The sequence below is a fragment of the Notothenia rossii genome (genome assembly GCF_949606895.1).
Source record: "Notothenia rossii genome assembly, chromosome: 1".
Taxonomy (NCBI): Eukaryota; Metazoa; Chordata; class Actinopteri; order Perciformes; family Nototheniidae; genus Notothenia; species Notothenia rossii.
In genome coordinates, this window is record NC_136912.1 from 80,826,384 (window position 1) to 80,850,221 (window position 23,838).

General features: G+C 40.3%; 2 protein-coding genes across 4 annotated transcripts in view; one reads left to right on the forward strand and one right to left on the reverse strand.

The window, feature by feature from the left end:
- Positions 1-12,846, forward strand: part of LOC307031657 (adhesion G protein-coupled receptor D2) — a 93,219-nt gene extending 80,373 nt beyond the window's left edge. For 2 of the 3 annotated variants that reach the window (XM_079668939.1, XM_079668941.1), the window contains one exon: positions 10,349-11,035. In XM_079668939.1, coding sequence (XP_079525065.1) covers positions 10,349-10,486 — 138 coding nt within the window. In that variant the 3' untranslated portion in view covers positions 10,487-11,035. Of the gene's footprint in view, positions 1-10,348; positions 11,036-11,216 lie in introns of those variants that run through there. The other variant, XM_079668940.1, reaches the window with a different exon arrangement.
- Positions 12,847-13,296: 450 nt separating this feature from the next.
- The window catches only part of nr5a2 (nuclear receptor subfamily 5, group A, member 2), a 64,063-nt gene continuing 53,521 nt past the window's right edge, over positions 13,297-23,838 (reverse strand). Inside the window, exon 7 of the mRNA XM_079668967.1 lies at positions 13,297-15,288. Coding sequence (XP_079525093.1) covers positions 15,041-15,288 — 248 coding nt within the window. The 3' untranslated portion in view covers positions 13,297-15,040. The remainder of the gene's footprint in view (positions 15,289-23,838) is intronic.

Here is a 23,838-nt window from a genome sequence, read left to right on the forward strand (position 1 = left end):
AGGTTATATTGTTGATACTGTTTCTTTGCGTCATTAAAATCACCTTGACACACATTTTCCAGCCTGTGTTTATATTGGATTGCATGGTATTGTTAGACGGATAAGAGTGTACATTAGGGTTAGAACAAGGTTCATGGTTGGGTAAGGGTTAGCGATAGTTAAGAATGTCTTTAAGATGAGGTGCCCAGAAGTATGGTATCATGAACGTGTGTGTGCTTGTGTCTCTGTGTGTTTGAGCGGAAAGGAAGGGAGTTGGTTGCAAAGATACTGAGGCAGACAGGAAGAGATCATCCTGGTGTTACCATGGCTGGGGTCGAGCCCTCTCCCTCCCCTGGCCCATACATGGTGCTCATGCACACACACACACACAGATGCAAATGGATGGGGATGCTTGTGCACACAAAGTTACAAATGTCTGCTTCCTCTTGGCCTCTCACCTCTTGATTGTTTTTACCTTCTCAATACTGGTTGGTGACGTTTTCAGGTTCTTAAGATTAAACCTTTGTAACTGTTGCTCATAACATCTTTAGGAAAGCATCAGGATGTCTAAAATGTGTTGAAGTCCCCCCTATACATATACTGTACACACACACTATTTGCGGACATTTTTACTAATTTCCAAATGTGTTTTTTGCAAGAATGGCATTGCAGCAGAATGATATTTCCGTAAGCCATTTCTAGGTGTGGGTGGGTGGGATTGATGGACGGATGACACCCGTATCCATCCCCACTGGGGAGAGGAAGTCCCTATCAGAACACAACAGGAAAGAGACGGAGCAAAAACAAGCGCATGTCTTTTTGGACATTAAATCACTTCCTGTAGGGCTCTGGCCTGCCTCCCCCATCCTCAGCGTCCACCTCTCAGCCTCAGTTTAACCACCCTTTTGGCAGACAGAAAAATTGATCGGGTCTCTTCATCTTTGTGCGTAACAAGTGAGCATGTTCCTGTGAGAACGTCTCTAAGGTATTGCCCTGATGGGTGAAATAACTCATCAATAACGGAGAAAAGAGGCTTGAGACCCCAGAGCAACTGTATTTTTTATCTTGTAACAATATTAAAAACAAACATTTGCCTCAAAAGTCAGTTCTGGCATAGCATATATATGTAATTCTGTGCAGGCTGCCAATCTGATTTATCGCTGTGACTTGCAGATGTGATGAGTATCGTAGGATGCAAGTGCCATATAAATCCCAGCACCCTGACAGATCACAAGCCCCGAGTCTGGACCTGGTGCTTTGATCTTCTTCCAAGAACAAAAACAAAGAGACAAAAAGCTTTATCTAGGGCTGGTGCAGGAAAAGGCTTTTATAATGCCGACAGGAAAAGACAATGACAACTGTTTCATTCAATACACAAACAGCAGCCTCTGTTTGCATGTCGTGACATTTGTTCAGGTTATGCCTTATACTGAATTCATTTCAGACATCTGACACTTTGAGTACATTGCAGACATTTATTTAAAATGCACATCTCAGCCAATGGTGTCCTCATCCAGGGCACAGCTGTAAAAAATATGACTTCCTTCCTGTAGGCAATTTCCTGTTTATGTCTGAATGCAGGTCAGGAGAGGGGGATAGTGGTCCCTACCTCATCCACCCTCATCCTTCCCCAGAGGTGACCTCAGTCCTTTTAATGCAGGATGCTATGCTGCCGAGTGTCATTGTGTAGAACTAAATATCTTTCTGTCTACTTTTTATTTCAAAGGTTCTCACTGTGTGGACGGGCCGTAACGTTACTGTCTGCGCCACTCATAGAAATAATTACAAACACTATTTATCTTCCTCTTCCTGTCCCTCAATGCACAGAAAGTGCTCCATTCACAAAAATAAACTGCTCTTTTACTTTTTATTCCAACAAGCGAATAACATTGGATAACAGCTTCTTTTATCCAGAAAGAACAAATAAGGAAATATGACATTATTTGCGTGTTCTGCTCTCCGCAAGACTCAACTGACACCCCCCTAAAATGTCTCATTGAACACACATGGATCTTCCTGAGGCTCCCTGTTTGTTTTGTTTTCTGATGATTTACTTAAAACAGGCAGCGGCCGCTGCTGTGAATGTTTAATATAAGGGCTCATGTTCCTATCTGTACAATATGTGGTGGTTGGAAGCACGGACATGCTTGACGAGGGGGGTCCGGTATTGGGGTTTAAAAAAATGGGGGGGGTTTTGATGGAGACCCCCAGGTCTCCGGGCACAGTCATTAAGATGGCTTCTCGGTTTGGAGATGAGAAACCATGCTCGGCACTCTGGGCTCATTGAAGATGCTCCCCTGCCTACTTGAAGCATCCATTATTTATGACTTTTTACAAATTCAAACTGACATTTATATCAGTTGTGGATGTCTGTTTTTGATTTGGCTGCACTGGGTGTGTCTCACCTCCCACAACCAGATGAAAATAGTGGTCAGATGCAACTGCTCGGTGTTAGAGGAGCAATACTGCTGGGTGCAGGGTTGATATTACTTTGACATGTGAACTTACTTTTGCTTAACTGACAGTGGATCTAGGGTGGATAGGACTAAATGATGGTGACAAAAAAAATTGGTGTCACAAATTATAGATTTTAAGTCACCCCTTTTTATTTCAGGTCACATTTTATAAACACTTGATAAACAAACAAAATACATTGTTGTTGTACAGTACTGTAGCTCAAAGCATAAAAATTAACAGAACTATGCAGCTCCGTGCGGGATTTTCAGCACATTCCTTTTTTGCAGTTAGCCTGTAGACTGCACAGCTGAATTAAACTAAACTCAGTAAATATTAAGAATATATATACAGTATATTTGCAATATACTGTATGTATACTTAATATTTGCTGATATTTTTGTTTAATTAGTTTTATTCAACTGTCAGCAATTGAATGTCATGTGTTATTTTAGAGCAACAATACTCGAGTATGAAGGCGGCATGCAACCATTTTAAACCTTTTGTTGTATAAGTGTGTATGCGCATGAAGCCCGGTCTGTGTGAAGCGTCGTCTCCTCCCTGCCCACCGCCCGACCTCGCTCGCCCGTGGCTGAGCCCGTATTGATCCGCCTGCTGCCCTGTGCTTTGGTGTTGAGCCTCAGGCTTCGCACTGCCTCACCTCACCTTACATCACTCAGCTCACATTAGACTGTGAGCTTGATATGCACTGTTAGCCTGGTACACTCCCAGAGAGAGAACTTGTCCAACGCCAGTTAACATGAGCTCTTGCTGTCAGTCTTGAATTTAGGTGCTGGAGGTTAATTCAACAATGTTATGCCATCTATTATACATTGTTTTATTTGGAGATTGACAAATCGTTGCCTTGGTTACATAGAATACGTTCTTCATCGTCTCTATATGTCTTAAAATAGACATAGACAACGAAATAGATAAAGTGTATTAATTACCAACTCAGGATAAAATCTTCCATTTAATTTTTTAGCAATAACATTTCACATGCATAGTCTCTGCACCAATGCTTTGCTCAATAGCACCTTAACTGTGGTTGTTTTACCCAGCAGATAGGGTTTGTCTCTCCCCTTACACTTTGTTCAGGGCTCATTCTTCTTTCATCAGCCATCATAATTTGTTGACATTGGCATGACACTTTCTTTATTCTCCATGGCCCTGGTATGCCACCTTCACCCTGAAAACTAGAGCGAGCCCTGTAGAGGCCAGCCAGCGATTCAATTAAAAAACAAATTCTGAGGTACAGCCCTAGTCCTGACACTACAGTATATCCCTGACTTTAAATGGCTAAGAGTGATTTCAAAGATTGAAAGTGACTTTTTGACATAAGGGGGTATGTGACTTAACACTATTGGATATTGGCTACCTCCCTGCCAGCTGGCACACAATTTAACATCAGCAGAAACAGCCCTGCCAAACATTTTAGACCAAAATGAATGACCAAAAAAAGGTTTACCATCCGATATAAACCAAGTAGAAGTATTGCATGTATTTATTTATTACATCCCGTTCTACTATATACAAAATAAGAACCCTAGGGCTGGGCCATAGCCCTGTGGTGTGGATTGTAGCTGCAGTGTTCTTTACTAGTACACACAGACCTGTTTTCTGTTATCTCCCGAACCAGATAGTACATTTTTGCAATTATCAAAATGCTGACATTATTAGAGGTTAATTAAGGGTAATAATAAGTGACTCAGGGGCGTGGATCAGGCTTTCTCAGGTCTAGTCAGTCTTTTTTTCTGTTCAACTCTTGACCTCCCTAAAACAAAGCCACAGCTCCAAACAGATACTGAGCGAAATCTCCCAAAGCTCGATCCTTCACTCATAATTGTGTTTAAGTCTGTGATGTTCATTTATGGGAGCCTTTACTACACTGTTATTGCAGCCTTTGGCAAAGGACCCAGCCTCTTAAGAGTCTTCAGCTTCTTACAAAAAACTGTTGCTGTCCTTAAGGATTAACAGCAGACTAAATAATCAGTTTCCCTTCACAGTGACAATCTAAGAGCAGCTGTTTGCATCTGAAGGCCTGCCAGCATTTGTCTGTGGTGCTCTGAAACAGAGAAGGAGAGACCGGAGGTATTAAGGGAGGGAAAGATGAAAGGAAAGATTATTTCTGTTTGATTCAGTCCTCTTAAGGGTTCTGATATTGATCTAACCGATAGACCTGCAGATGTATGTGTGCACACGCACAGATACTTACATCCATCTTTTGACACAACTACACACACAAACACACATATACCATGCATAAATCACTTCAGGGGACATTACATTTACTTACATGCATTTCCTGGAGACTTATCCTAACCTTAACCATAACCAATACATGCCTAACCCTAACCCTTACGCTTAACCTTACCCTAACCAAGTTTTCACCCTAAAATTAATGATGGGACCTCCATTTTGTCCCCATAAGGGAGGCGAGTCCCCACACGTGACTGTGTAAACAGATTTAGGTCCCCACAAGTATAGTAATGCATACACGTTAGCAGACACATTGAAACACACTTACTATTATCTGAATCTTTTGTTTTTGTGAGATGTATAGAATGTACATTCAAGAATATACATTATTTATTTGTTTACCAATATGTATGTAGCACTTTGCAGTACAATTTTTATTATGACTACAAAAAAAAACTGACATTAAAGTTAAATAAAAACTTTAACATCAGGGCCAGTCTGCGCAAAGTGAATTTTGAAGTACTGTACATCACCTCCTTATTGCTTTGTTAATGCTCAGAATGCCAAATATGGAATCTTTAAAATAGTACATTGTAATAGTAAGTTGTACAAAAAAAGTAAACATAACTAAATACTTTTATAAAATGCCTTATTCAGTCTTTGTTGTTGAGAACCTAAATACATAAATAAGCAGGACGTGGCAGCGTGTGGGTGCAGGCCCGGTTCTACGGGGGTGCATAAGGGTGCACCCTCATTTGAAAAATGAAAAGTGAAAAATATTACATACATAATAATAATAATAATATTAATAATAATAACAATAATAATAAGAATAAGAATTTTGTTGAAATAAAGTAAATTGTAATTGTGGTTAAATAACATTGTCTGCTGCATTTATTTGGTCAATTTAAATGGTAAGTAACGTTATTATGTCAGGTGTGCGAGACCTGTGCCGCTGCGCGTTCGTCATCTGCAAGGTGCTTACACAGCAGTCAATGATGGACATCAGAAAATGGTTAAAACAACCAGCCCTTATCGCCAGAAGTAACCCTGCATCTACTGCAGGTAATAACAGTTCAGGTCATGGGGACATTACGTTATCCGCGGCCACTTTCGTGGACACTAACGCCCGACTCGCCGGTTTTGCCCGCCTCGCCCACGGAGGCGGAGCAGCCGCAGCCGTCTTCATTGCCCCAAACACCGCCACCCCTCAGCGGCCCGAAAGTGCCAGAGGACCTCAGCAAAACAGAGCCTGCATAGGTATATTTAAAAACGTACCCAACTCGCCTGTACAGTGGGGTAAGGCGCTCATTTTGCAGCTCATGGTTTCAAAACAGAGATTGGCTGGAATATTCATGTGAAAAAGATGCCATCTTCTGCTATGCATGTAGACATTTCGGTTCAAGTAAGTCAGATTCCTTCACCACAACTGGCTACAACAACTGGCGCCATGCTCTTATAGGCTACGTGATAAGGGACTGGGAAGGCATGAATCAAGCAAAGAGCACATAGATCCATAGATCTCTTAATTTTGCTCTCAAAGTGCACCAGATTGATGCTTTTAACTTCAATATTTTAAAAAAAATCTTCCCAGGGGAGCATGCCCCCGGACCCACCAAGAGGAAATGAGGACCCTCCTAGAGGAGGTGAGGACCCACCTAGAGGGTTCTGGGTCCACTCCCCACTTATAAAAATAGCACTTTACCACTGCACCCTCTCTAATCTCAGATGCACCCTGAGTCATTTTATTCTGGAACCGGGCCTGTGTGGGTGTCCTGATTTCCTATATGTAGATCGCTTTTCTCTGCCAAAACACCTTTACTGTTGAGTGCGGAAACATTTAATGCGGTTGAACAATAGTATGCAGTCTTTTCTTGGAGACGAGAGAAGTGACAAATGTTCCTTCAGCCCTTAAAACAGTTTCTTAGAAACTACGAGTATAGCAGAAGTGTTTAATTAGTTAGCATGAGTAGGATCAAAACAGCAAACTCAAAACAATCCACTTTTCTTTTTTCTATTGTTAATCCTCAACTATAAGTACAAGCAGCTATACAGGGGCTGTGACATTAACAAATAAATGAATATAAATTACCCTTAATTGCAATGGTACGTAGCCGCTCAAGCATTCACATTGTAGTAATATTTCATCAGTTCCCTAAAAAGGAAAAATCACCTATTTAGCTACTATATTTTCCATCCCCTTGTTGCTTTGGTTAAATATATATATTTGTTTTATTGTCTCTGCTTTTAAAATTCAGTAATTCCTTTTGGCTTTTTTTTGTGAGCAAACATTGTCAATACCAAGGTTTTCGCAGCCAAAGAACAGTGTGTAGAGATTGAGGTCAACGTGTACTAATATGACCACAGACCTCTTTCTTTGTCGTTCCCTTGGAGCACTCGTTTTGATACTGTCGAAGCAAAGGTCAAGATTCCACGTGTAATCAAGCATTCACCTCCGCCACTTGGCTGAGGTCAGGCAAGATTAATTCTTTGTGTCATCTCTCTATGTGCAAGGTTAATCTTTCCCTACAATAGAGCCAAGCAAACACAGAAGAAAAGTGTGTGCCTGAAAATGTGTGTGTGTTTGTGTGTGTGTGTTTTTAAAAGACATTGGTGCAACCGTTTTAACAGGGCGACTCTGTTTGAATTAGATGTTCTAACCCCCCACTTGCTAAATGGATTTCTGAAGTGGCTGTAGTTGGAGGCTTTCAATCGGATGCAACCTTGAGTCCTTTTTTATGTGAGCTCTGTAGGATTTAAGTGCTGGTATAACATGAGCACGACTGAATGCATGCTCCTCATTTTTTTAAATTGAAAAATCTCCAAAGGCTCTCCCCATTGTGGAGGCAATTAATGGAATGCTGGCAGCGAGGTTCAGGTGCTTAAAAGTTGTATTTTTCTCTCTCTATCGCTCCCTTTTTAATGACTAATAAAGGATAATCATCGTGGAAAAAAAACATCATAATGCTGTAGGCTTCCTCTTTATGCACAATGATGTATAATGCATGCTTTGAAATGAAACGGCAGCGGCCTTCGAACCATTCCATCTCCAAACCTTAGTGTATTTGCTTTGCATGCCACAGTGAGTCTTTTGCATAACAATAGTGAGTGTTCCCATTAACAATGCTTGCCTATTAATTCGATCTTTACATTTTTAAAGTTTGTCCATCAGGCCGCCAAACAATGGGTCCCCCAATTGCTTTTTGGTAGAAGTGATTAGAAAGTTGGCTAATTGCCTCTCTGAAGAGTTGGGCTGCCTTTGCCAGATTTAAAACTCAAAAATACATGAATAAACAAATTATTCATCAATAAAATCGTTCCTTTACTTGGTTTGGAGATTCTTTCCATATTATAAAACCATAAAAACCTAAAGAGTTTGTTGATCCAACAGTTTACAAAATCTAATTAAAATGTCAGATAGTAGGACCAACCGCTGCCAAAGTGCAGATATCTTTTTTTGCACCCAGCTTTATGACGAAATCTGATTGAATGTTATACACTTAGCCAGTTTCAAAAAATCTAAGTCTCAGTTTCCTTAAAGCTTTGAATTTCTCCCTTCTATGCGACTGCTTGTTTTGGTGATTTCATATCCTAATGTTTTATTGAATTAATCGTAAGGTGATTTTTTATTATGACGGAAAAATACAGCAAAAATATAGAGCTGCTGTATACTGAGTTGAGAATAAATAGCCTACTATACATTCAAATGTTTAGCCTAGAATGATATAATAAACCCAGCCGTATAGAATGAGCAAACCTTGTGTTAAAACATGTGTTAGTTGCTTATAAACAAGTTTTTAATAAGGAAGAATAGAAATTTGAATAAATAATGCATACAATGTTATAGTCTATTAAAGATGTCAGTGATTAATCCAACATGTGGCGCTGGGCGGCTCATTTATTTAGACAGGTTCAGCTTTTCTCAGGCCTCCTAAGCCTCCGGTCCTGCCTGATAAAGGACTGAATACCAAACTTGCTTATTCTAGTGTTCAGTTGCACATTTTTCTTGCAATCTTGGAACACTTCCAAAAGCGTTTGTTTTTTCTTGTGCCCTCAATCTCTTTATCTTTGACTGCGCTTTGACAATGCACGGAAGCATACAAGCGCATCTCGGTAAACACGAGTGATGTGGTTCCAGAGTTTAAAAGCTTCTCATCACTCTGGCAGACACAACTTGCGGCTGTTTGTGTGACGGAAAGGAAAACTTGTTTAGAATCTGACAGCACTGCATATGTGTGCAAGAAAAACTGTGTGTTTTTGTTGCTTTTGGCAAGTTATTCATTTGTGTTTTTTCCTTTTTTTTCTTCCTCTCTGTGTGGTTATCTTTTCAGTCGGTCGGTTTGGAGATGATGTCCACCTTCGGGGATGCGCATAGCATGCATTTCTGAGTATTTTCACCTGAGGCTGCACTTGTTAGAGTCTGTGGATAAATGTATATACATTATTTATACAAATTCAGGGCAAGTGAAAGCAGGTTTAACACATTTACAGACAGGAGGCCAGGCACTGCAAGCCAAGCTCCAAGTGAGGATTGCAACCCTGCACCGGGGATGGAGCTGGCCTCTTGCCAGGCTGTGACCAGCATCCTTAATGCTGCACAAGAACATTATCATCAACTCCTCAGCAATCGCATAATCCCTCATAAAATTTGCATCAGGAAGAAAAAAAAACCTTTGAAAAACAATAGATTTTCAAAAGTTTGGTTATTAAAAGACACGTTTAAACCAGTGGGCTATGATTTTAAATGATTATTTCTGAAGAGCAGGGCAAATTGTATACATGTACTGTATTTATTGGGTAATACAAACAATCTGAACCATTAGACTGATGGCAACATAGATAAATGCAGGCTGAATCCTTCAAAGGTATATGGTTACTGTATGCTGTATTTTGACATCCGAACAATTAGGCTACATTTTATCTGTTATTTTCTTTCTTGTATTTTATACAAGAAAGACAAATAAATATGAGCAACTGATTATGATGTTTTTTTCCCAAAAACTGTACCTTAAAAAAGTGAAGGTCTTAAGATCATTCAATAAAATTGAGCTAAAAATCACTGTGTAATAGCAGAAGTATGTTTTAATAAATAATAAAGATCTAATTATCATTAACACCAACATATGTGCCCGTTGTGGGAGGGAGTCAAAAGTTGGCATTGCACAGTTTTTTTTAAGTTGTATTGCTTTTGTTATTAAATCATTTCCGGTAATAGACCTAAAGTCTTCAATTGCATTACTGATTAATGCATGAAACATTAAATAATGGGTTGGTTTTAAAATGTTATATAGATTTGGGGGAAATATCTTACTATTGCATTAATTCATGATTTGAAAAGACGTTTAATTAGTTAAATCTTCTAAGTGAGGCTGTTTGATAGCAAGCTTTAAATGAAATAGATGCAAGCAGTCTTATCCTATACTGAAACACTGGAACGTAAAGCAAGTGTAAAATAAGTTAAGGCGTATTTTAGTGTCTTTCAACAAATTACACCTTTTTTAAGAGGAAGGTTTTATTTTTTATTATAGTGCTTTATTAACACCCAAAAAGACCTATTAGTTACAGATACTCCATGCTGTAATTGAACTTTATACAGATAAACTGTTAAATGTACCTGCCTTGTCCTAAAATCTACCAGTGAATTGTATGACTTTGTTATTACGTTGTAAATAAATATATTTTATTTATGTCACTTGAATCCCTGTTTCCTATCCAGGAGCCTGGTTCCTCAGAGGGGGATGCCCTGCCGGCTGGTTGTAGTCTTCATGTTCCCATGGAGCTGGAGTTTACCGCCTCCTGTTTCCCCCGAAGTCCTGCGACTCAGAAAAGCTATGGCCTCGTCCACGTGGACTGACCTGGCTGGTGACTGTGATTGAAGTTTAATTTTTTCGTATCAAAGCTGGTGAATTGTTTTCCTTGTATTATAGCTATTTTCCCACTTATGATCCCTGTAGAGATGCAGCCCATCTGTGTTTTTATCAGTGCATACTGTACCTTTGTACTGTTTGTAACTATTTTCAGTTTTCTAGGGCTTTTTTTGCTTTAAACATTGTTCTTTTTTTAAGATGCGCTGCATAATAATGTGAGCTAAAAGCCTCAATTATAACTTTAATCTAAAATGCGTCAATTAAAAGTTTATTGTTTTTTGCATTTCTTATGCTTGTATTATTTTTCATGGTTTCACTTGCTGCTTCTTAGTGTTACTGTATATCGTCCAGTAAAGTGTGCAGTAGAACTGCATTCAGATGCATAAACTGAGTAATGGGCCCTATTTGTGACCAGTCAGTGTGAGATGTCAGTCAGATTGAGTCTTTATTATATGCCATTCCTTTTTTTCTCCCCTGCTTTCCTGTCACTCTACTCTCAAACTATTAAATAAAGTGGCATGAAAGAATGACAACAATAGGCGCTTTCACACCAAGTACTTTGCCGTACTTAGTTCCCAGTACTTAGTTCATCAGAACTCTTTAGTTCTGATGAACTAAAGAGCAGATCGCGTTAACACCGGAATAAGTCCCCAAGGGAGGATAAGGCAAATGAAGCCGCTGACGTCACTTCTTCTTCTGCTTTGGGTTTACTGGCAGGCCGCAAACAACTTCACGGCGTATCATACTGCCACCCGAAGTCCCCGGCCGGAAGTCCCTTCCGAGTAAATTGCCAGAACAAAGACACCTCCTCATCACTCCACCGCTCCCATGTTCTTTTTTTGTGTTGCCATAAGTTAGTCTCTCTCCGTTGGTGCGACTGGCTAATGCTAATAATGCTAATGCCAGCAAATACAATGGCGGCTTCACAAAACTTTTCCGAGTTTTACGGGGCGTGGTTTGCAATTCGCCCAGCCAATCAGAAATGGGAACCTTTTTCTCCCATGAAAGTCCCTGCTCTCTAGCAGGGACTAAAAAGGGGGTGAAAAGGTTCTCATGAACTAAGATCTGGTTCCAGATTTTTTTGGTGTGAACGCAAAATTTCAACAACTATCGGAACTATACTGGGAAAAGTACCTAATATTAAAATAAAACAACTCATCCTATTTCCCATCTGATCTTATTCCTAAGTTATTCAAAGTATGAGCGAGTAGCTATTCATTTTTCCCACAAAAAACATATGCAGCAAAAATGGACAGCATTTGGCGCTTTCACACCAAGTACTTTTCCCAGGAATAGTTCCCGGAACTTTTCCCCGGAACTATCTAGTAAATCGCGTTCACACCAGAATAAGTCCCTGAGGGTGGATAACGCAAATGAAGCCGCTGACGTCACTTCTTCTTCTTCTGCTTTGGGTTTACTGGCAGGCCGCAAACAACTTCACGGCGTATACTGCCACCAGAAGTCCCGGAGCCCCCGGAGTCCGGGACTTTGGGTGGCAGTAAATCGCCAACCGAAGCCCCGGGTAAATCGCCAGAAACGCCGACACCTCCTCATCACTCCACAGATCCCAGGTTTTATTTTGTGTTGCCATAAGTTAGTCTCTCTCCGTTGGTGCGCTGGGCTAATGCTAATAATGCTAATGCAAGGAAATAAAATGGCGGCTTCACAAAAACCTTTCAGAGTTTTACATGGCTTGGTTTGCAATTCGCCCAGCCAATCAGAAATTGGAACCTTTTTCTCCCCAGGAAAGTCCCTGCTCTTTAGCATGGACTAAAAAAAGGTTCCCGCAGAAAGCCAGAATCTGGAGTTATAAGCATAACAATTATTTATTTAAATATGAGTGAAAATTAAATTAGTCTCAGAGGGACACTCCCAATGACAGGGTCCATAATAGGGGCAGTCAGGATATCAGCATGGGGGGCACAAGTCATAGAAAAGCAGAAGGGAAATAGCATTTTGATCCATTGTGAATCCATGTGTTGACAGCGTAGGTGCATGTGAATGCTAATACATAAATGAATACATTCCTTGTTTAAGCATTTCTCTAAAGAGTTAATCTTAAATTACAGACTGGTCTGTAGCAAACTTTAACATAGATACCTTCTGACAAAATGCGTATATTTTTTTACTTTTACTAAATTTGATTTTGAAAAAGCCTGCTGTTGCGAATGGAGCGTTGACCAAATTAATGTGCATGTCTTATTCTCAACACAGGTTTTGAGAAAGTTGTTGATGAAAATATTGTCTGATGAGGGTGTCAGAAAATAGATCAAGAGCATCAATTGCTTAATAACATGGGATTTTAAGTTAATTTTCTGTACAATAAACATGCCATTGAAAGACTTCAGATTGTTCTATGGCCTAATTGATAAGATGTTGCCACGTAAACAAATAACCATAAGTTTTTGTGGGAGGCAAGCGTTGGGACATTTTGAAAAAACAGTAACAACAACGGTACATGTGAAAAGTTCCACATGAAAATACTTTAGGGTGCCACTTTTTAAAAAAAGAAAGCCATTTTCGACACAGTACTAGAAGTCACAGCTCCAAGGGGGAAAGATGCCGTCTTTGGTATAAGAGCGAACCGGAAAAAACATTGATGCAGATTGAGGAAAAAAACTTCCAACATCTTTCACACCTACTGTCTTAAATGCAATATCCTTTTCCATGTTTTTGACTTGCATTAACATTTAAAGGACAACAAAAAATATGGTGATTTCTTTAGTTTTTTAAAGCCCACTATTTAGCTCCAGACCTGCATCTCTGAACTAATTATGGAAACAAAACGAGAACATGCTACAGAAAACAAATTTATTCTGGCATGGACACCTCACGCCATGTAACACAAAGATGGAAACCCAGACACGCAATAAATTATCTTCATTATTAAGCGTAACCAGTGACATACTGTACATCAAAAAGGTAAAAGCACTGTAAATAAAAAAGGAGAGGAAATCTACAAAAAATGTTGTAAGTGAAACAAAACCCTTATACAGCAATGCTTAAAAAAACAAAAGTTTAAATGCCAGCAGACACAGATAGAAATTAATATCTTAAGTGTGATTCCTTCTTGATTTTAGTGTCTCACGACATAATTTAAGTACTGCTCAAAACAAATAACAAATAAACACTGTACACACACCAGAGGATCTTTTTTTCATTTTGTTGATTTCATTTTTTAGGAAATCATTGCTTTGCAATTTATGCTTCATCACAGTTCTCTCCCATATGACCACATGAATGTAAACACCTGTTGAATTATTCTTTTTTTTAATGTTTACATTAATACTTTATATATATATTTGTACATATTTTCATTCACATCTGCACGGTTAGCTAGCATGGTAATGAAGTAAGGCAAGACTCACATAACTGTGACATCACAATTTTTTTCCCCATTATAATACTGATTATTAAGGTTTTTGTAATTTCCTCCTTCTGTTTTGCAGCAGGCTTTGGTCTTTCCGGACAAAGGCAGGGTCGATCCTTCTCCGTCTCAAGAATCACACTTTGTTTTGTTCCAGTTGTAATGAAATACTCAAAAGAGAGGGTGTTTTTTGCAGGAAAGAGGGGCTATAAATACACTTTTTTCAGCTTACATCATTAATTGAATTTATTTAACACTGGTCTTTCTGAGGTACATAGTTTAAGATGATTCAGGGAGGTGGAATAAGAAACAGGTACGACAATATGACCATGAGGAGCAAATGACTTCCATTACAAGAGAAAAAGAAAACTCATTTTTTTTCTTCTTATTGGCCTATCTATCATTTTGTTCAATAAAGACTGTTTCTTTTTTAGACTTTTTTTTTTTCTTTCAGTTCTTCCCTTTTAGTCAGATCAAGCTGCCGTGGCAGGCATCTTTTGTGAGTTTGAAAAACAGATGTGACAGTAAGTTAGAGTCTTTGGCCTGGTTGACTGGCTGTCCGTTCGTCTTTACAGTACCAACAACAGCTAAAAGCTGGTTTCAGTGGGAGAGCATCCGGAGGATCATCGACCAAAAAAGCCACCGCTCTAGTCACAAAGCTGTCCGTCTGAAGATGGGTGGTGTTTCTCAGGTTCCTGTCTTAGCACAAATGGCAACTCAAAATGTCACCAGTGCCAAAACATTTAAGGGTTGTTCATTCTTAAGTTTCAACCTGCCAGTTTTGATATTGTGTGCTCGTGCAGACAAAAGGATCCCATCTTGAGCCACGTTTGTTTCAAGTGTTTTTCTCTTCTTGCTTTTAATATTGTCTTTGTGGTTGAGGAGAAGAGGCTCTTCTTTCAGACTTTTTTTTAATAGAATAAAGGGATCCATATACTGTTAGTGTGTACACATTATTTGTCTCTGTGAATGAGTGTTTGTCCAGATCTGTACTCCAAGTTGTAACTTGATAATCTAAATGAGCTTTATATAAACAAGAGTTGCTATGAGTCTCTGCTCTCCATCCTCCAGGTCATCACAACTTTGAGATGGAGGTTCAGTTATTTGGAGTTTGTGTGCAGCAGCAGAACTCAAGATGTTTGCACAGCTGCATTATGGGTAGCGTAGTCCTCTCCTAAGCTCTCTTGGCATGAAGCATTTCAATGAGCAGGTTGTTGCAGGGCACGTCCCCGTTCAGGTGTTTGTAGTAAAGGTATTCTTCGGCCTGCAGGCTGATGGCTCGGATCTCTGGCAGCCGGAGGAGCAGCTGGCCAAACTTGTCTGTCTGTTGCGGATAGTTACACATGACGTAGTCCAGCAGCGCTGCGTTGACCTGCTCCTGGACACTCTCCACGAGGTGAAAGTTCTCCAGGTTCTTGACATCTATCAAAAGAACGAGAACATGTTTAGATTGGATGACACTTAATCAATCTGTGGGTGCTGTTTGATTATAAGAAGAAAGCAATAACACATAATAACGAAGCCTAATGGCAAATAATTCCAAAAGTGTCACACAGCAGCTGAATGAATTGAAGGCATAATGTGCACACAGTACAGTACTATCATTATGGTTAGAATATGAGCACATCTAGTCCTACAGTATATTAAGGCCAAGTGCTCCTGCTCACTTTTAATGTCTCAAATTATCTCAGATTTTATGGCAGGAACTATAACTCAAGAAATGTTACCACCATATCCTCAAGGAAACAAATGAATGATCCATGATGCGCTATACATATGATGTATTATTATTATCATGGTTCATATTTAAAAGACAAAAAGGTTCCAATCTTTGTCACTTCACTTCTTTTTTGTATAACTCTAAAGAGGACTTTATCATGCACTGCATGACGAAATACCCCTTCTCTTTTATTATTCTCTGAATCGTCTCTTGAGATGACGATGTAGAGGGAACCAGGTAAAGGCAAACCTCATCCCGAGAGGTTCATTCCCTAGGAGTCAATGAATTATGTAGGCCACAGTTACAGACATATTAGCACCAGAGCTGCTCCTTAACCTAACGCCTTAACCATCCTTTTATATCATAACAAAACAGAATGCGTTTTAATTATTTGTGGACAAATAATAAGCATTGATCTTAAAAACAGTAATCACTTAAACTGCAGGTTACATTTAGAGCCCATAAATTCATATTGGTGGGAAGTCCTTTTTTCACTATTAATTCCATGTGCAAAATACATTTTGCATCTTTCCAAAATCCTACCCTTACTCGTAGCTATAAGCACTTTTCCTTGACAATAATAAGCTCACTTGGGGTTTGAGCAGATTATTGCAAGACAAGACCAAAATGTGCTAAATGGATAATGGTGGGCCTGAGCGCTGCGTGTACTTGTCATGATTATGAAGTGCAGGGCGGCAGAATATTTAATCAGATAGCAGCTCAGTTTGAGTGTGTGTGTGTGTGTGTGTGTGTGTGTGTGTGTGTGTGTGTGTGTGTGTGTGTGTGTGTGTGTGTGTGTGTGTGTGTGTGTGTGTGTGTGTGTGTGTGTGTGTGTGTGTGTGTGTTTAGATGACACCTCTGGACCAATATGCACTGCCGCACACTGAAATACACCATCTTTCACGCCAAATCTCTGCCTTTCTCTCACAGAAGTTCAAACACTAATCCATTGAAATACACATACTATTTCTCACACAGTACCCCCTTCCCACACTCACACATACCCCATCCACCCACCCAGAGCATTAGGAGGGAGGAGGGGGAGATAAATCAGCAGCTAATGAGGTCTAGAGAATGAGAAGCAGATCCTTCAAGGCACTTCCATCTATGATGCACTCTTCCATGCTATTACAATCTGTATGTGTGTGTGTCTGTGCGTGCTTGTGTTGCCTGTGTATGTGTGAGGTGGTGTGTAGCGTATGCATGCTCACCCTGACCTCTGGGTGACACGGCGGGGGGCTAAATAAGGCCAAGAGGAGGGCAGGAAAGGGGGGAGGGGGCACGGCTTGTGACAAAAGAGGCTCCAAACAAACATGACATGTGCTTTTCCTGCTGCTAGTCAGCTGTCTGACCCCCTATCAGACTCCTGAACCGGCTTTCAAACCAGCGACACTTCCGAGAAGCATCAATATAGCCTTACGTAAGCTAACCACTGTGGGCTTTAGGCTTTGACACCAAGACAGCCTACGCAGGTCAACAAGAACAACAACAGACTTGTTTTTATCAAAGCAAAGCAAAGCAAAGCAATGGAATAAAAAGGAGTTGCTGAGAATCTTTTCTTTTTACATTGTGATTGTTGGTACTCAAAGAGTCCACAACCATCAGCTGCACTTCCTCGCACCTCCAATTTTTCAATTTGTTATATTTTATTCATTACACTATCTAGTGAGCTATATTTTCTGTCAATTGTATTTTCTAAATGTTGTTTCAGTGCTTTCTCCACACTACACAGAATAACATTCTGGTCGGTAAAAACTGAAAGTCTCTCTAAAAGTCCATTTAGTCCAAACTGAAATCAATAGAACATAGCCCAATATGTGTACCTTGTTGATTTTTGCAAGGTTGTTTTAACCCAAAATACGAAAGAAATTACCAAAGACAACTCCACAGATAGGCTCAAGCCAGATGCTGACTAATATAGGACTTTATGAAATACCATGTCTGTTGGTTGGCAGAATACATTTTGCCGCATAAAAAGGATGAAATTTAGAACGAACATGTCATGCTGCTAAAGAATCAATTATGTCGTGTTAACCTCTTCTGAGTTTGATTTAGTTAATTATGCACTAACATGACAAGGTGAGCCCAGAGCAAAAACATTGGGAGGTGTTGCCATGGTTCCTCTGATTTTATTTCTGTGTTTGTGTGTCTGCATGAGTGTTTAGGCATGTGGAGGGTAGTTTGTTGGGTCTATGGGGTGGATATTGGGGGGAGGGACCAGAGAGCATTAGTACCCATGTCTCTGTCAAGCTAATTAGGGGAAAGTGTGGCAAAAAGACAGCATTTTAATTGCTAATTATTGCCAGAGCCCCTTTTGAAAAAATAATGAACAAGGAACTCCTACAAAGGAAGTGAAAAAGCACAAATGATAATAGTTTGATATGTGCTCCTGTTTGTAAAAACTGAAAAGTATCAGGTTGATGAGAAATCTTTTTTTAATGTTGCTGCTAATCAGGAAACAATTACCTATGATACAAAGCCAGGAGAAGGATTGTTAAGTAGGGGTAAGGGGTTAGGGGGAACTTAAAATAAACAATTGATCAATGATTCCCAGTGTCAGGTCGGAGCATTAAGTGTGCTAAGCGCTCCCTCCTCTTCCTCCAATGCCCCCCCTTTCATTCTTTCTCTCTCCATCTCATTGTTCAGTCACTGTGGGACTAATTATCAACTTTTTTTCCCACATAAAACAGCCACAGTTCGTTGCTGCAGCGCATCTGAATACTTAAATGGAAACCCTGAGGTCCCGTGGAATACATTGTTTCATTTGACGGCCGATCATGCTGAAGCCAGCGACCTAATGCAAAAGTATGCACACACACACACACACACACACACACACACACACACACACACACACACACACACACACACACACACACACACACACACACACACACACACACACACACACACACACACACACACACACACACACACACACACACACACACACACACACACACACACACACACACACACACACACACACACACACACACACATTCTCTATAACATAGCCCCTGAAATCACTGCTGTGCTTTTTAATTAGACTAGATTTGCTCTGTGCTGTGGGTGTGTGTCCGCATGTGCTTTCACCGCCCCTTGCAATCCACCTGCTCCAGGGACACACAGATGCACCCACACACACACACACACACACACACACACACACACACACACACACACACACACACACACACACACACACACACACACACACACACACACACACACACACACACACACACACACACACACACACACACACACACACACACACACACACACACACACACACACACACACACCATTTAGACACGCTGCAAATTCACAAATATTCGCTCCATTGCCTCTTTCTCATATCAATGATGCTTAACGGGCAGCACACTAGTAACATTTGATCAGAAACATGGCTTTTTGTCAGAGTTTAGCATTCTGTGCAAAAGCAAGCAGGCCTTACTTGGATTGTGGCTTTTAGAAGCTAAAGTGGTAGAGAAATATACTGCAATATACAGTAAGTCCACCTGTTAATAGATCCTAGCTGGGTAAAACCTGACCCTTCTATACATCATGATATAAGCCAAAATGTTTAAAACAGAAGCATAAAATACAGAAGAGGCTAAGAGTTAAGCTTTATTTGTTAAATTTCAATCACCTCAAAAAACTTTGGTGAAGACCAAAATGTGTTCAGTCAGGGTGTTTTGGTCCCCACCCCCCTCTTCATAATAAGACACTTCTATAAGGGCAACAGTTGGACATGGCAAAATAACACCAAGGCCTCTCACCGTACAATCTTAGTGCCCCAATCAATAAACCTCTCAGTCACATGCTGTCATGTCATCATGCCTTTCAAACTTCACAACATGTGTTTCCTGCCTGCCCCAAAAACAACACATACAACTCTTGGTTCTTAAATGGTTATTGAGTCAAGTGCTGTCAGTAAACTTGACCAATTAAACGTGAGTGGAAGACAAACCGCTCACTTCCTGTATAGGCGGGAATTAGAGGCTCCTGGTCTTCCAATGGGGACCTTCACAGGCGTTTATACAAGCCTATCAAAGTTGAAGCACATTTTACTACTGCAGCGGTACTTCAAAGGGCGAGGGATTGAACCCATGTCCCGGCCAAGTCCTCTTTATTGCCCCCTTCTTGATGTTATCAAGTCAACATTGTCAACTGCTACTTTATTTATTGTTAATCTGTTTTGAAGCTCGGCTCCAATCAGAGACAGGGGCGTTGAAAGAAGAGAACCCAATAACCTTTGTATCTGGGTGGGTTGTTGGGACAAAGTGAGGACTAAGGACTGCCCACAATAAGCAACATGTGGAATGATGTGTGCACTGGGGGAATGTGGCTGTGTGTTTGTATATGAGTGTGGTGTTAAAAAACAGTTTGCAAGGGTTATCAAAGCAAACAAGGTTCACAGGGCAAGGGGCAATGGTCGCATGGTTAACAGTATCACTATAGGCTATTATCTGAGTTTCGGTACACCGCTGGGCTTTGTTTTTGTTTGGAGAAAATTAACCTCCTTATTACCTATTTTACCCTCACACCACAAGCCATAACATACATAAACACACACATACTCTCCCATCAATACTCCATTGACAGCATTTCATCAGGAAGTGTGTTTCCTGTACAGCTTCCTTCATCTATCTATGTATGCCAGCAAACAAGTTTCCCTTCTCCCCGGAGCTCTCAGCTTCCTTGTTTTTATCCAAGTCCCATTTGGGGAATTCCCTTTCTCAGATACGACGTTTCCACATTTGAGGCGAGTGAAAACACAGCATGGTAGACTAGACTTATGTTCTCCTTAACATTTAATGGGGGTTCTTCGAGACTTTATAAGCCAAATGCTTCAAGGGTAACAAGCATCATACAGTGACAATTCTATCACAGGAGGAGCATGCATCAGCTGACTTTCAATCTCTGTGAAAAAAACGTAAACAACAGACACACTGCTACATGCTACAAAACATGACTGTTCAAGTGTTGCAGTAGGGATACATTTGGAGAAAAAAACGACAGTGTTGAGTTGGCAAAAGGTTTCGTTATTGTTCAAATGGCTAAACTCAAAGGCAGGTTTCTGATGGTGTCGGAACAGCCAACAGGCACTTTGGTTGGACTATATTCTTGCCTTCAGGGTATGAAATGGGATTAGGCTAGGAATTAGAACAAAACACCTCCTCCACATTCTTTTTCATTCTTTTTTATAATTATTGTTTTCATGGAAGAATAATTCATTTCACTTGTTGTCAATTGGTTCCAACGTAATATCCACTGATGTATGCATCGGCAAATTTCCCTATTTAAATGTTTAGCAACAACATGATAGCAACCACAACCTATACCCTAAAGTGGACAAATATGTTTGAGCCTATCAAGCACCAATTGGCAATAGCTAATATGTATCTCTTATTTTCTTATTCAATTAATAGAAAGGATCTTAGGAAGTATCCTTTACACTCAATAACGGCTTATTCAGTTGACTAAGGCCTCATTAAGCCCCGAACAGTGACCCCTTTCTTGAAAAGTGACCCTTTATTTCACCGGTGGAGTAATACTGTAGCTATATGGCCTCAAGCTAACTTAGAGCCAAATGTCCAGAGGCCAAAAATCCTCTGCGCTAACAATGCATAATATCAACCATCTCACAGTGCCTGGAAACTGCCGACCAATGGGGAGGGGCTTTTGTCAGAATACAGCATGAAGGCTCAATTTGCCTGCCGACTCATCAAACCCTCCCTTTAGCCACAAGGGTCCAAATGCCATGCAGCTTTAAAAGAGAATAACATAGGTACCGTCCAGTAGGGGATATATTAAGTCAAATCCAAACCTCCTCTGACATAATTGCTATTGTTGTTAAGCTAAAGAGCTAGTCGGTGGTTCAGTTTCTGTCGCCCAAGGACGGGTCGGCGTTCTCGGCGGACGGTGGAGAGAGGTCGAGAGATATTGTGAGGGAGGGAAAAGTGCCTTAGGTTCGATAAAATAAACAATAGAAAAGACGCTCGTAGCAGGAAGCAGACAAGCTTCTCTCATTGACTATGCTGGCTAGAAGGTGCTCAGGGTTTATCCTGAGGTGAAGGGGAAAACAAATTTACATCCTGTACAAGTTGGTCCTATTTGTGTCTGTGTTGATAGACTTTGAGGGCTTTAGGAGATAGCCAGGGAGGACAATATAAGTAGGAACAATTATTAAAGGAATAGTTCAGACATTTGTGCATAGAATGTTATTTAACTTTTTTTTACTTTAACATATTATAATAGTAGTTATTTCAATTTATAATCAGTTATCAGTCGAAATATTATTAATATAACAGCTATATAATGACCCTAACTTGCAACACGAATGAACATTAACTAAGGCTGCATATGTTGATGTTGTATACAACCCAGTGAACAGTTTATTTTGCATAGAAAAACTGCTATTTATTTACCAGCCAAAACACTCCAAAAAAGTTTGGTCTGTTTGATAGTTGAATTTTGTTTTAAATGTAATTCTGTGCTTTAGCTTTAAATATTTGTGTCAACACGCCCCATGTGCTGTTGTTTATTTATTCAAGCTGCAGACTCAATGGTCTAAAAAATAATTTTGCTGTGGGGGAAATCCCATTGTCTCAGCATTATGAAAATCCATTAGCCAGAGGGATACTGAGAGATTTGAATCAGCAATGAACCTGTGGTCTCTCTGGTCTCCCCCACACTTCGTATTGCCCCTTTTAGTCCCCCTGGAGGCTGCACCAAATGCTTTTCAATGATCTGCCCTCCGACGGTGGGTTGCACCCCCAGGTCCCTGCTCTCTCACCTTGCTAATGCCATCTGGATTGTACAGACAGTTAACCTCCTCTCACCAAAACAGCTCCCAGACATATTGCAACATACAGCTAATGATGGTAACACTTGACTGACAGGCTCAAATCTAATGGACAATGACCTAATTTGAGGAAGTATTCTATGGAGCGATGCCAAAAAAAAAACAATATTCTCATCAATTTTAATTATTTTGGCTTCTACCTTTGAGGTTACTTTTATGGCTCGTATAAACTACCAAACCCACCCCCCTCACACACTGTATTTTAACCTGTCAGCAACAGTAGAAGCAGGCACAGCATATAATATGTGTGTGTGTTGTTGCTGTCTCCTTCTATCAATGCATGTGTGTGAACCTCGTTTACATTCAGTGCACTTTTGCACCCCTTGGCTAATTACACACAGGGTTAGTTTGGTGGTGCAGGGAAATTGTGGGGAGTGGAGGGGCATGTCAACCTTTCTTGTTTATCATAAAGTGACAGAAAATCATTGGGGGGTCAAGTATCCCCCTCTAACCCTCCACCACCCCGAAAACTCCTGCAGCAGTACAGAAGGTGCCTGGTGTGGGAAGCCTCCCCTTTAATGAGACCATTAAAGGGCCCGTCTCCCCGTCAATAGATTTCTCTCATTCTTTCTCTGACAAATTTGAATTAATAATTCAGTGCCAAGCGCCTGGGGATGTATATTTTCAGCATGAAGGACAGTTAATCCATAGCGTCATTTTCCCTCCCTCTCTCACACTCCTCTCCTCTCCTGCCCTCTCTTGTTTAACATCTACCTCACTCACTCCATCCTTTTTTTCTTCGTTTTCATTTGATGATGGAAGCCAGCAGGTAGTGTGGACCCCCCCCACCTTCTCTAATTTCTTTGTTCTGTGTGTTATTTTGGTCCCCTGACAAGTGACTATTGGAGTCAACTAAAGTGCAAATTGTGGTTTAATGTATTCGAAAGTCTACATGCTAGTGGCAGTTCTCTCATTCCCCTAAAAGCTAATGTGAGATGATATGCTTCCACACTGCCTCTCAAACATGTTTTGTCTGTCAAATGATAACAGTCAAATTCACAGTAATAGTAAATTAAGAGCAGATTTTGAGGACATTTTTTTACTAGAAGAAAATAACACTTGCATGTGCCACGAAGACAACATGGAATTAACAAAAGCCTATGTGTCAGATATTTGGGGAATCTATAACAGATTGTTTGTGTCTGATAATGGCTGACTATTTATTTTTATTTTATCAGACCTTTGTGTGTGGGAAGCTGTAAAGTGTTATATAAATGTTGTTGATTTTGCTTTCCATGTGTCAGACACCACTGAGCTCTGTGAGATTTTACAGGCATACAGTATCATGCCAACAGTGGCTATGGATATCAGTGCCAGGTGGCACTAAAGTACAACTTTAGGCTCCGAGGCAACTTGCACAGGCCCAGAGCTGGCATGA